The sequence below is a fragment of the Theobroma cacao genome, chromosome 1 (genome assembly GCF_053813885.1).
Source record: "Theobroma cacao isolate CCN51 chromosome 1, ASM5381388v1, whole genome shotgun sequence".
Taxonomy (NCBI): domain Eukaryota; kingdom Viridiplantae; phylum Streptophyta; class Magnoliopsida; order Malvales; family Malvaceae; genus Theobroma; species Theobroma cacao.
Window position 1 is genome coordinate 3,687,994 of NC_142639.1, and position 13,545 is coordinate 3,701,538.

The following is a 13,545-nucleotide window of genomic DNA, read 5'->3' on the forward strand; positions in this document are numbered from 1 at the left end:
TTTCACTTATTTGATTAATGAAATTAATTTGAAATGCAAATTATGTAACAGAAGTAAAGTTTGAGATTTAGTTGTAAATTTTTAAACATTTAAGTACCAAATCAAACATTTCAAAGGTTAATGGTTCTACTAGTATTATTTATTCTCTCTTACCGGCTTAAACAACTGTAAATGATCATTAATCCCTTCAATATTCTAGAGATACTTCAATCTAGCTTTTGATGTGCAACCCATGAGTATGGGCTGCAAATCTAAAAGGAACTGACGTGTAGGCAACTAATATCAGGAAACAGAAAAGCGACCCTACCGACAACATCATGTCAGGACAACCCATTGGACATTAATTTTGTCATTCACAATCTTCTCTTGGTCAAATTCCAATTTATAGATACACATTTTCTCATTCTTTCAATTCATAAACTATTAGTGAGTTATCGAAGGCTTTGCATAATCTCATAATTTCTTTTCCCCTACTCTCTGAAGAGCCGAGTAGAATTAACATATGATCAATTCCTGGCCACGGTCCCTCTCCCTCTGCTGAATCATTTTTGTTTATCACACCACATGAGTCATGACATCAACAGCCTATATATATATTGTAGAAATTAGAAACCATGTTAACAGGTGAGTCACAGCCAGTAATGCTGCCCATGTTGCTGTACTGTGTTTTAAACCCACTGCTAGGGATTATAAAGAAAGGAAAATATAGCAAATCTCATGGACTTTTCATGGCACTTTACCAGAATTATCATGATTAATTAGATTAGATATAAAATGGTTGCTCAAGTTTTTTACATTCTTAGGATAAGGTCCAAATTTATCATTTTTTTAGGTAATGTATCTAATTTACCATTTTTTTTAAAGAAGTGAAATTTTATCATTGTACTCTTTTTTGGGAAGAGGGGAGGGGGGGGGGGGGGGGGGGGGGGGGAGAATAGATGTTTTACATTCTAATCAATATGAGGAAACAGACCCCTATTGCATCATACATCATAATCTCCCTGGCTCCTATAGGAGGATCATCATAAACAATGCATGTTTCATCTAATGAAAACCCCCTACTTGTTACAAATTCTGCAAACATGTTCCCTTCTCTATAAATAATATTTTGCAAAACATTTCATTATTTCTTCATCAAATATTCTTTTTTATTGTTAATCTTTTTATCAATTTTGAACCAAATAAAAAAACTACAGTGATAAAATTAAATTGCACCTGCTCAAAGATGAGTGATAAATTTGATTTATCACCTTGAATAAAATGGTAAATTTAGATCTTATATTCTATTTTATAGTTATAACAAATATATAAAAAAAGCATAAACAAAGAAAAACCCATAGAGTACATAAGGCAACAATATAGTACATAGCTTTATTGGTCAAATCATTGCAATATGCATGAGGCTTACAACTCTTCAAGACTAAATAGGAGCTAGCTGTTGATCACAAATGTTCCTGGGAAATCCATCTCTTAAACATGGCAAGGCATTCCTTAGGCTTGTACTCTGGAGCTGTGTGACCCCCTCCCTGCAAAAACCAAACTCTATTACAAGTTATTTTCTTCAAACAGACTAAGCAGTAAACAATATTATAAGAAACACAGGCACTCTTGCCTTGACAGTTGCAAATGTGAAGTTGTTTCCATATTCTCTTGAGTATCTACACAAAAATATTAAGCAGCAAAGCATCATAAAGAAAAAAGGATTTAGATACTCCTCCACAGCACATAGACATTGAGGCTACATGGGAAACGAAATCTGATTACAGTCATTAGGCTTACCCTCCAACTTGACCATCAACAAACCATGGCCTCCAATCATCAACAATCGAGAAATTCAGGGACTTAATCCATGCTTCAGTTCCCACGTACGGAACCACTGTGTCATGATCACCACTATAAAGAAATTTATAGTCAGCACTCACTCGCATCGAGAGGGCAATAGAAAAGGACAGAGTATGCTAGAAAAAAAACCTGTATATTAGAGCTCTGTAACCTTTTGTATTGAGATATCGATGATAGCCTACCGCACTCTCAACATCTTTGTCATAAAGTAAGCTGCTGTTACATCTTACCCACTCTGTGACTGTTCCCTGATAGTCAAATGTCCAGATTATATTAATCTAACTTGGCTACTTCCTTGGTTGGTGTTAAGCTTCCGTCCTTACCTGTCTGACATAGAGTGCTTTCTGGACACTGATGTCAGTTGCCCAAACCTTGCAAAGGTAACCATTGTAGTCCTGTAGCATGGTTTAACCAATAGCTCAATTATCTGAACTAATTTACATAAATTTATGGTAAGAGAAATAGCAAGTGGAAGACATTTACGCGACATCCGAATTGAGGGAATTCAGCTGCCACACGCAGGTATTCTTCATGTGTTTCCAGGAAATATTTCCGATTATTGTCCAAACTATTCAATGGCTTAAAGTCAGTAGGGCAGTCAGGCTCCAGGATGTGTCCTTCGTTTATGTGTACAGTGCACTAAAGAGCAAAAGTTGTTAAGCTAGTCAACACACAGAAATATTTCAGGAAATGATTTTAGAGGGAAATTAGAAAAGAAAAAAAAAAAAAGAACAGGTTCAGTTGCTTTACTACCTCTGAGATAGCTTGAAGATCTTTTGCACAATCTACATTGCTAATGTCCACTTCCACGTATTCTTCTTTACAATTCCTTTTGGCTGACTGCAAAAAATGCTCACCGCACATATATATAATTTCCTTGAGGAATCACTTAGAATTAAGAGATTAGATAACTGTAAGTTTCAACATAGTTTAGGTCATCCGTTAGTGATTAATGTTATATCAGAAGCACTAGCAGAAGAGTTTTGTCCAATGACCTCGTAAAGTTCATCGGAGATAAGTGCCACACGATGATAAAATGGAATCTTTGAGTTGTCATCAAATTTCGAATCTGTTGCAGGATTACCAAGCAAATAACCCTGCAACCATTGCTCAAAATGTTATAGCATTCTGGAACCAAGACTCCATATCATAAAAGATATTTGCGACGAGGAAGGAAGTCAGCATAATCATCGAGAATTTGATACTAGAGCACTTACTTTGAGATTGATTGATGGAACGCCCCTGTCTTCAATACCTGAAGTAGCATGAGTAATCTGGTCATTGGCCCCTTGATGAACAACATATAAACCACAAGTTTAAAGAAGATGAACACATAGTTACCATCTGATATTGCTTGAGCAATTATGGGAACAATCATCCCGGAGTACGAGTCACCGCCAATATAGAATGGATTTGTGATGAACTTGCGATGACTGTCCAACCACTGAACACACAAAAATCATACACTGAGTGGACAGCTAAGTTCCATCCATGGTTTTTAATTCGTTATTCTAATTCCACTTTAATTTTTAATCTCTAAATTGCTCCATTTAGATAATTAACCTTTTAAAGTGGTTCAATTTAGTCTTTTTGTTACATTATTCCATTAATAATTGAAAAAATTTTGAAATGCCAAGGGAATATCCACATGGCATGCCAGGCATTCTGCAACTTTGTCATTACATCAATTTTAACGGAATAATTTGTCAAGAAAACTAAAATAAGATTATTTTAAAAAATTCGGAATCTAAATAAAATAATTCAAAAGTTGTGGACTAAAGTGAAATTGAAATAAAAGTTAGGGATTGCAAGTGAAATTTACCCCTGCGTACACATCACCCAAAAGAAGAAACTACTAATGGAGAAAATTTCATATAAGTTGATAAACCTATTGATGTTTCTGCAATAAGCACATTATATACGGTACCTTCATATGCCCAAGAGATACTAGCAATTAATATTAAATGCAGTTAAAACGTGCATTTATCTGTCACTAAAGTCTTTTGTCAGTCAAGCTAAAGACTTGTCCTAGCAGATACTGATGATCAAAGAATAAAATATGCTTTTCAAAAAAAAAATATGCTTTACCTTCCTCAAAAAATTATAGGCATCGTCAGCATATTGTTTATCCCCCGTCTTGAAACCTTGCAAGGTTCTTGAATACGAAAATCCTGTGCCAACAGGTGCATCTAGGAAGATTATGCTTGCAACCTAGCAAGTTAACAAGAACGTTCAGAAACCAAATATCAGTAAGTGGAAGCTAAAAACCACATGCTCATCGAGTTATTATAGTCATCACTAAATGATTCACCTTTGTCCATGAGTAAGGGTTCAGAGCAAAAGTTGGTAAGCTGCCATTGTACTCGACCATGTTAAATTGCAAGGGGCCTAATTAAACGATACCAGGTACAAGTTAATAATATTTTACATTTTAGTGCAGACTCTATTGGGGTGGAAATGAGCTTGTAAGTTTGTAAGTCCAACAGACTGAAAAACCCAAGTGCATAACTCCTTGACATAGAATTGCAGACATAAACAATCGGAAACTACCTATTTCAAAAAAGAGCCCAGAGAGAGCAGAGCAGCCAGGGCCTCCAGTGAGCCACAGAAAGAGAGGATCCTCTGCTGGATTCCTTTCTGATTCAATAAAATAGAAGAAAAACTCCACATCTCCCACCCCTATGTATCTGAGACACACATCAACTAACCGGTGATGACATGCATGATTATTATATATACTAGTACTATTGCAATGCTAGAGGAGTATAATTGATCAAACCTACATCCTTCCACATCTTTATTACATTACAATCATGAATAATCCAAAAAAAAAAAAGAAAAACATAATATAAGTAGTAAAAGAAAAATGAATTAGCATGAGTGTTTGTCAAACTCACCCGGTTTCAAGCTTGAAGGGAAGTGAAGCAGAAAATCCAGGAAGAGACCTGATTGTTGAAAAGGAAAGTACGGGCCTGGAGCAAATCGTAACGAAGATGATGTAAAAGCATACCAAATGGAAATGTTTTGAAAACGTCCTTGGTAGCTTCGGATCAAGAGTTTCTACCGCCATATTAACTAGAGTTGAAACAGGAGCTTAGGACTTTCGAAAAGATTTGAAGTCAGACAGTAGGAGTTGACCTTCGGTTTTCATAGCTGATACGGAACTTCATCTTCTGGTGCTTGGAATGATGTTTCTTCTTTAATAATCTTTTCAACAAAATGTTAGTTGATAATGTGATTAGTAAAAGTAATAATTGTAACTCAATAATGCAGCATAATCCAAGAAGGCATTTGTCCCTGCATTTGGTTGGTGGTACAGATAAGAGAAAGCAATCAATGTTTTTCAGCCTTTAAACTTATTTGTCACGTGTCTTTATCACCATGCATTTCCCTCTTCCAGACAGTGATGTTATTTCTTGCTCAGTTTAGTTGTCCGTACTGTTACCCCGGTGAAGAGCTAATTTAGTCGATAATTAATATTCCTTCATGTACTTGATGGAGTCTTTATATTAACGTCCTATGTATTTTTTTAATAAATGACATCGGGTAAGTATTGAAGTATTCACACATGAATCTAATTATAAAATTTAAAATTCACATTATATCTGAATCCAGTTAATAATATCTTATTAAAATCTAATTAAAATTTAAATCTGTTTATTTAATTAAAAACGACTTGGGGATTCACTACAAAACTTGATTGAGTCCAAATTCATAACAAGAAATAAAATTTAATCATTTTTATATATTTTATTAATCAAAATTGAATTAATAAATTCAAATAAAGTTTAAAGTTAGATAATGTATGAATTAAAATAAATAATACGTCAATTATAAATAATATACATTAAAAAATAATATAAATATTTAAAAAGTTATTATCTATAATAAAATTTGACTAATGAATATCTCAAAATAACTATTTGTACCGTACTCAAACTCATTTGAAATGTATTGTAATCCTATTTAAATAGAACGAAGCCATTTAGATATTACCAATTACTATCTTTATTCTGTTTTCTCCCCTTCCTCTTTTGAGGGGGACAATGTGTTTAGGAGGGGAAGGAGGCCCAAATTACATGAACAAAGGCCTTGAGAAAACAATGAATGAATCCATATTTTGTTGATCGCGTCATCGCAGGCCCAACTCTAGTTGTACTCCTCAAATTCTCTCCCTTCCCCTCACCTGTAATTCACCACTAGGCATGGGAGAAAGTTAATATGAACAGAAACCTTTGCCCAAATGGTTACACCCACCCCATAAGGGTGGGGGAGTTTGCAATGTCAAGTTTCAGTTGTCCTTTACCTCTTTGGGTCTTGCTGGTGAATTTTTTGGGAATGAAGCTCCAGTTATCCTACCATGGCATTTTTCCTGCTCAAACCTACAGTCCGAGAGTCTTTTTTTTTTTTTTTTTCTCTTTTTTTAACTTGATAGCTACTTCAAATTTCTTTCTTTCACTGTCAGATTGTTCTGCAAGTAGTTGATGTTTGGGAGAACGAAAAAGATGCAATTATGACTTTTTAAGGTATCTAAAGCTTTTGTCTAAACTGATTTGTGAAACTTAAAGCTTCTGGTTAGCTTGTATGTTCTCTTTTCAAGTCTAATGGCTAGCTAGGAAATTTTGAGAATAAAGATGTGATCCAGGTAATATGAAGGCTGGCAATGTGATCTAGAAACCATTGAATGTTTTAGGCTTTTAGCTACTTTAACAAAAGAAAGTAAGACTCTCTCTTTCGTATGGCAAATTAAGGTATAACAACTTTACTCACCAAACATTTCTTTATGTCCAATTCCAAACTTTGTAGGGCAGACCATTCAATCAGTGGGGGAGGCGGTTTTTAATTTTTTTATTCAAATCAAATGATTTGGCTTGGCATAATGGTAAGTCATTTAAATTAAATTTTAGAGATTTAGATTCAATTCCTTCTAGACCCAAATTATGCATTGCTTAACTCCTTAAATTTAAAATTATTTTTCTTTTATCCTTATGAAGTAAACTCAAATTTATGCATTGCTTAATTGCTTAAATTTAAAATTATTTTTCTTTTATCCTTACAGAGTAAATCAAAATTTTGAAATTATTTTTCTTTTTTTGTCATAGAGTAAACCGAATTTCCTTAATAAAAGATACATTGCTTAATTGCCTAATGAGTATAATTTTTTACTTTGATTTTTCTTACAATCTGTTGATTCAATTTGACCATTTATGTAATATGTATTTTTTCAAAAAATACTTCATTTTTTTAAGCATTTCCTTAGTAAAAGATACATTGCTTAATTGCTTAACAAGTATAATTTTTTATTTTGGTTTTTCTTACAATCTATTGATTCGATTTGAGCATTTATACAATATGTACTTTTCTTAAAAACAATTTATTTTTTTAAGCATAACATAATTAAAATTTTTTGTACTATCGTATATAATATATTATGGTCCTATGGAGTAAAAGATGGATTGCTTAATTGCCTAAAGAGTATAATTTTTTACTTTGATTTTTTTTACAATATGTTAATTCGATTTGAGCACTTATGTAAAATATAATTAAAATATTTGAATGAATAACTTTCGAAAAAAGAATGTAATTAAAATATTTAAAAAATTTCAATAATCTTACCTTACTTTTTCAAAGTAAATAAGTACAAAATGATTACTAGAACCATTGACATGAATTTAATTATCGATAAATTTGAAAGTATGAAAGCAGTTAAACACAACTTAAAATGCTTAATGTGAAAATTTAATTTTTTTTGTTTGTTTTATATCTATTTATATTAATAAATTTGAAAAACTATATTCAAATTGTAAATAAAATTTTAAATTATTATTTAATTTTATTTAAAAAAATAATTAATTTTTTTATTCTGCATCGAATCATTAATCTGATCTTTGATCTTGTATGATTACTTTTCAGTCCCTCTTCATGTAAAATGTCAAATTCATCACTACATTTAATGTGGTCTGACTATTTTCCAGAACATTTTGAGTCCGTGGTGCTACTTCTGCTGCCCACACCGGCTTTCTGGTTTCAAGGGGTTTTAGCTAATTGCCCCAACTGCAACCCAAATACATTTAAGAAGTGTTGAATCCAGTTTGTTATCAGATAGAGAGGGATTCCAAACAAATAGGCCGACGCCTATCTTATCTGAAAAGATAGAAATATGGACTACGTTGTTGTTCTACTAGAATTATTAATTGTTTTCACACCATTAATGGCTTAAACACCATAATCACTCAATGATATAGATATCCTTCAATCTAGCTTTTGAGGTGTAATCCATGAATAGGTACATCAAATCTAAAAAAAGGATTTAGGCACCATATAATCGGCAAATTGAAAATGCCCAACATGGAAACAATTGTAAGAACGATGTCGTGCCAACCGGATGTAAAGACACCATTGGACATTGATTTTCCTCGTTCACACCATCTTCTCTCTTGGTCCAATTCATGAATACCTTTTTCTGAAGGTTGGACCTTGCATTTCTTTTTTTTTTCACCTACTTTTTTGTGAAGAGAGGGACATTATTGGACGGTTGTGACTATTTCTAGCTTGGTTATGCGATGGGAAATCACGTCAAGCTTGGGGCCTGCTTTGAATTTGAACACTGTTTGTTTGCTTGCTCCGGCAAAGAAGGCAAAATTAATATAGCTTGTTGTTAGCGTCTCCCTAGCTTATCTCATCTAGTCATAACACAACGCTGCCTCGAGTTTTTCCTATGGAAAAGGGAAAGTTTAGTAAAAGGTAAATCGCAGCCAAGTGAAGAACCACATTGCATCTAATAATGCCATCTTTTGCTTGGAGAATATTAAGAAAGAAAAAGAATAGAGCGAATCTTGTTTTAACTTACTTTATAGTTCCATTATGGGGCTTCACGATAAGTATCATGTTTAATTTGATTAGAGATAAAATGCTCACAGAAGGAAGAGATTCCCTTGCTCTGCTTTGTAGCATGAAAATCGTATTTTGAGTTAAAAGTTCAAGGGAAAGTCAGAGGCAAGAACCTTCAACTCCAAATCCCAATCAAAAGCTTCAAAATCCCCATTTACCCATCAAAGAACAGAACAAGATTGAAACATATACATTTCTTGAAAATCATGTTAAGAAAGACATTGGATTTGCTGGCACGCTATCCTTCAGTCCAAACATCATTAATCAAGTACATGAACAACCTCTAGCTCTATCAACAATTAATACAGTACATAACATGTGAAGTCTCAAACACCAGCCAAAACCAGATGTGCTATGGTAAGGATCGGCAAAAAATAAAGAAACATCCAATATCCATCTGCAGATTCCTTACAATTTCATTTAGAAAAAAGCACCGTTTCTCTTTGCAACAGCGTAACTCCTGCTCCTCGGCAAAGCATCAGTCTTGACCTTGATATCCTCTTCAAAGTCACAAGGCTTGTCTTCATCAATCCTCCCAATCCCAACACTGTGACTTCTAGGCACATTGTTTGCTCCAGTTACCGGAGACTGCCTTGCCTGTTGTCTCCGAAGTAGGTCCAACTGAACCTTGTTGCCTAAACTCCTTGTGGAAGCAGCCCTGATAAGCTCCCTCAAGTCATCGTCACCGTTGCTCGATTTCGCCGAGCTGACACTATAGCTCCTAGGCAGAGTATTGACTTGGCCTGTAGGGCAACCCATGACGGTGCCATAATTGATCCTGTCCGAGTACTCTGTCATGCTTTTTATGTAGAAATCCCTGGCCTTGATCAGAATCTTGAGGGGTGCCTTCAGATATCTGCTTAGTTTGCTTTCTTTGCTGGCCTTCTTGCTCATCTTGCTGCTTTGGGCAAATCAAGAAAACAACAGAAAAAGGCTAAGAAACAATAGAGTTAAAGAACCTCAGATGGGGAGTAGTAGTAGTACAATTAGATTGTTTGGAAGCTATACTTATGAAGAGAAAAAGAGGGTCGATTGAGATGGATTATAAAGAAGGGGCTAGAGCACTATAATTACAGAGGAGGGCCAATCCTTTTGCATATAAAAAGGATTGCTTGGGAGCTTCCAACGAACCGTTCAGGGGATGAAATATTGTATGCATTTTATGGACTTTGTCAAGGCAATGCCGAGGTATGTTTCACAATTCAAACAAGGTAGAACAAGACATAAGATAAAATCCAACCTGCTACACTACTTTCCTTTTTTTTTTTAACTGAGATAAAATTATTGGCTGAAGAATTGAAAGAGTCGTCTGGTTCAAAACTCCAAAAACAAGGACTTAAGTCAATAATTCGTTTCAATGTTGAATTATTATCTCTCCCTTTCTTGTACTCAAATTTTGTCCATTTTAATTAGATTGGGTGAGTTGTCAATGCCACTACGAAATAATATTGAATTCTGCCTTAAACCAACACGTTAAAATTAAAGAAATATTATATAGTTTTAGTCAGTGATCAACACTATGAAGCTTAATTGGTCAAGAATTGAGCTAGCTAGCTGGATAGATTCAAACATTATTTACTATTTTTTTTTATTTTTTTTAGTTTTTCAATTCATTTTAACTTGCTATAATTTGCACAAATTTACCATATACAACCTATTGCAATAATGATGGTGTATATCCAAAGAATGTTTTAATTTTTAAGCAAAAAAAGAAATTTTTATTGCCATTAAAGTTGTCTCCCTAATTATTAAAAGGAACATTACAATATTTGATATATTATTAAGGTATAAATTTTATACGCTATTAGTGAAATAAATATTGTCATCTCATTAATAAATAAATTTAAGAGTTGAGACCTCTAAAAACATAAATATTCATAATTTTTAAAATATTTTTTAAATACTATATATACACTTACAATAGATCAAATATAAATAAAAAAACACTTACCCAAGTTACTTTTTCTATGATTTAATTAGATTCAATTCTTGCTGATACAAGGAATCAAAAGAAAAAAATAATATATATTGTTTTTATTTAATTTTTACTTAGTCCTCTTTCTATTAGTATAATGCGTATTGGGACGAGAATATTTAAACTTCAAGCAATTAATTTAGTATTCAACAGATATGTAAAACAATTAATTAATTTACCACTTGAACCACGAACCAATAAACTACATATTCTACCAATAATGAGAAATGTTACACTTACGTTCATGCCCTATTTTATTACTTTTATTTTATAATTTCCTGGAATTGATCCACATTTAGTATACAAATTTTTTGTTTTTAATCACATGAAAATGACCTTCGATTTCCATAGTCTGATTAGGAGAAAAAAAAACAAAGGGAAAAATATATTCTTTATAAGATTCTGAAAGTGATTATAAGATTTCGAAAAGAATATTAATATGATGTACAATAATTTCCCATGATCTGACCCAAAAAAAAAATCAAGGTTCTTATTATCTTGGCCTGCTAGCATGTACCTTGTTCAACTTAATTAATTAATCATTTCAATAACTAAATAATAATAATAATATCGTCTGCTTACATCAAGTCAATCCCACATTAGCAAACTAGCTAGCTCATTTTATCATAATCTTTTTTCTTATTTATTTTTGCTGGAAACTTTATTATAGCACGATTGATCAAAGTTAAGCTACTCACAACAATAATTAAAAAAAAAGTAAGCTAATGACGTTTTAGTTAAGGAGGTCCCACGCGTGCAACCTAACTAGATGTGAATGACATTATTAATTATACGAATTGACAATTAATTAATTACTTTGCACTTATCATTATTTTATTTTATTTTTCTTAAAGAGCAAAAAGTTCATGAATGTATAATTTTGAGTCGAAATTTCAAAGCAAAAATGGGTTTTGAGAAGCGTAATCATTTTCTATATTTTATTAAACTTTTAAATATAATAAAAATCAGATGAGCAAAGACACAATTGTCACTGTAATATTTAATCTTTAAAATGATATCTTGAATCAACCAAATGTAAAATATTAAATCTTTACTTTTAAAATTGTACGATATTTCTTTTATATTTTTATTTTCGGATTCAAATCATATAAGATATATCCGTTGAATATTGTACAATTTATATGCATAAGTTATAAGTTTAATCAACTAATGAAATCTTATACCTATGGTATAACAAGGCACCAAAAAAAAAACAAAGTCAACTTTTAACGGGATGAAAATTAGCAACATAAGATTTGAGAAATGAGTCATCCTGTATAGGGTTTGTTGACCCAGGTGGCATTGTAATTTTGACTTCTTTTGTGGGGCGGCCCTAAAACTCTAAAGAGATGAAATGAAGCTTGAATGGATCTTGTTGCTATGACTTCAACTTTATATGGTAAATAAACGCATGCCAAAATTAGATGATCTATCTCATCAATTTGCTTGACTTTGAATTCGATATATCAAATTGATTTTCAAAAAAAAAAATCGATATCTCAAATTTTCTTGTTGTATAAAGTTACATTATCATATGCAATTTCGTCAAAAGAAATAGTTTAGAACATTCAAACTTGATAGTTTAAATGAATATATTGCCAAGTAAATTTGTGTCGCTATATGGAGAAGAATCATTAAGTAACTTGCACTAGATAATTATGGCATGCCCCATTGCTTTAACTTTAATCAATTTAGAATGTTTGTTTTTCTTTTCTTACTTCGTAGGGAATGTAATCTTATCTTTTGATGAATAAAATTACTAAGCTTTTGAAACATTGATTCAAATTCATCAATTTGTTCATTAGCCACCTGAACATGAATTAACATTTTTTTAATGTAATTTAGATTTTTTTAATTAATTGCCTACCATGTCAAACAACACCAAAAGAATTTTTCAAATCAATTTTTAATTATATGATCCACTTGAATCACTTTAATTAACCAACTTCATGGATTCTGTTGAACAAAGGGAGTTGACTGTGTCATTAGTAATGCTAAATAGTTGGCTTTGCATCCCTAATATTATCAATTTAAGGGTGCAGTGAGGCACTGTAGCAAATTTCAAACCTCCAAATGGAGCTAACTTCCTAGAGTAGAGAAGGGTCAGCGCTGTTTACCAATTTGCAAAGCCTTGAATGGGTTTGATAATTAATTCTTAACATTATGGCTTTGAAATTCAACTGAAGACTAAAGATTTTGTTCAATTAATTCTTGTTATTATTAGTAGCTTGTTTGAAGCAGGAAGGTTTATTAATTAAAAATAAGAAGCTCCATGAAAATTGACGGGAATGGAAAACATGTAGTAGTTCAACTGCTAAGGATCAGCTCCTACCCTCAAATCAAGAGCCTGACATTTGTGGATAAGCTTTACTTGTGGTGCTAGGCCTGCTGCAAACCAGGATTTCTGTCAACTTTGGTTTCATTGATTTATTCCCCATTCTACCGGCCATTTTGCTCAAAATGGTTAAGTGGCTATGACTGCCATCATGTTCACAAAGCAAAGCTGTACATTGACAGAAGATGATATCTTAAACAAGACTATCGGCTGAAAATTTGTGAGCTATAGCCTACATACATTGGCTTCATAGTCATGGCTAGAATGTGAACTGATGGTGATTAATCCCGGCCTGTCCCCATGCATTGTCAGTGTCTTGACTTGACTCGTGTAAGTCAATGTATAGAGTAAAAACAGGGCGCTGATTCCCCGGCCTGTCCCAAGCAAGACTTTCCAATGGGTGCGGGATCAGAGATTTTATTGTTTTTGGCTGGGGCAGTCTGTCACTCGATGAATATAGGATCAGTGCAAATAAGCTGAAAAAAAAAAAGGACTTTCTATG

The 13,545-nt window shown here is 32.9% G+C and overlaps 2 protein-coding genes across 2 annotated transcripts; both read right to left on the bottom strand.

The window, feature by feature from the left end:
* Positions 1-1,346: 1,346 nt before the first annotated feature.
* Positions 1,347-5,066, bottom strand: LOC18611311 (serine carboxypeptidase-like 17). Its single transcript, XM_007047512.3, has 14 exons — positions 4,740-5,066; positions 4,393-4,529; positions 4,154-4,230; positions 3,931-4,053; positions 3,184-3,286; positions 3,060-3,097; positions 2,838-2,939; positions 2,596-2,682; positions 2,326-2,481; positions 2,166-2,237; positions 1,972-2,090; positions 1,780-1,893; positions 1,613-1,658; positions 1,347-1,526 (listed from the first exon to the last, which is right to left on the bottom strand). Exons 1-14 carry the CDS (start codon positions 4,910-4,912, stop codon positions 1,443-1,445), a joined length of 1,431 nt encoding a protein of 476 aa, XP_007047574.3. The 5' UTR covers positions 4,913-5,066; the 3' UTR covers positions 1,347-1,442.
* A 3,843-nt stretch (positions 5,067-8,909) lies between these two features.
* On the bottom strand, positions 8,910-9,908 carry LOC18611312 (uncharacterized). Its single transcript, XM_018116814.2, has one exon. It carries the CDS (start codon positions 9,625-9,627, stop codon positions 9,154-9,156), a length of 474 nt encoding a protein of 157 aa, XP_017972303.1. The 5' UTR covers positions 9,628-9,908; the 3' UTR covers positions 8,910-9,153.
* Between the last annotated feature and the right edge of the window lie 3,637 nt (positions 9,909-13,545).

Coding starts and splice junctions, on each gene's coding strand:
- LOC18611312 (XM_018116814.2), bottom strand. CDS start 9,627: ATGAGCAAGAAGGCCAGCAAAGAAAGCAAACTAAGCAGATATCTGAAG.
- LOC18611311 (XM_007047512.3), bottom strand. CDS start 4,912: ATGGCGGTAGAAACTCTTGATCCGAAGCTACCAAGGACGTTTTCAAAA. Junction 2,683..2,837: donor TCTCCGATGAACTTTACGAG/GTCATTGGACAA, acceptor CATTTTTTGCAG/TCAGCCAAAAGGAATTGTAA. Junction 2,091..2,165: donor AAGCACTCTATGTCAGACAG/GTAAGGACGGAA, acceptor TTTGACTATCAG/GGAACAGTCACAGAGTGGGT.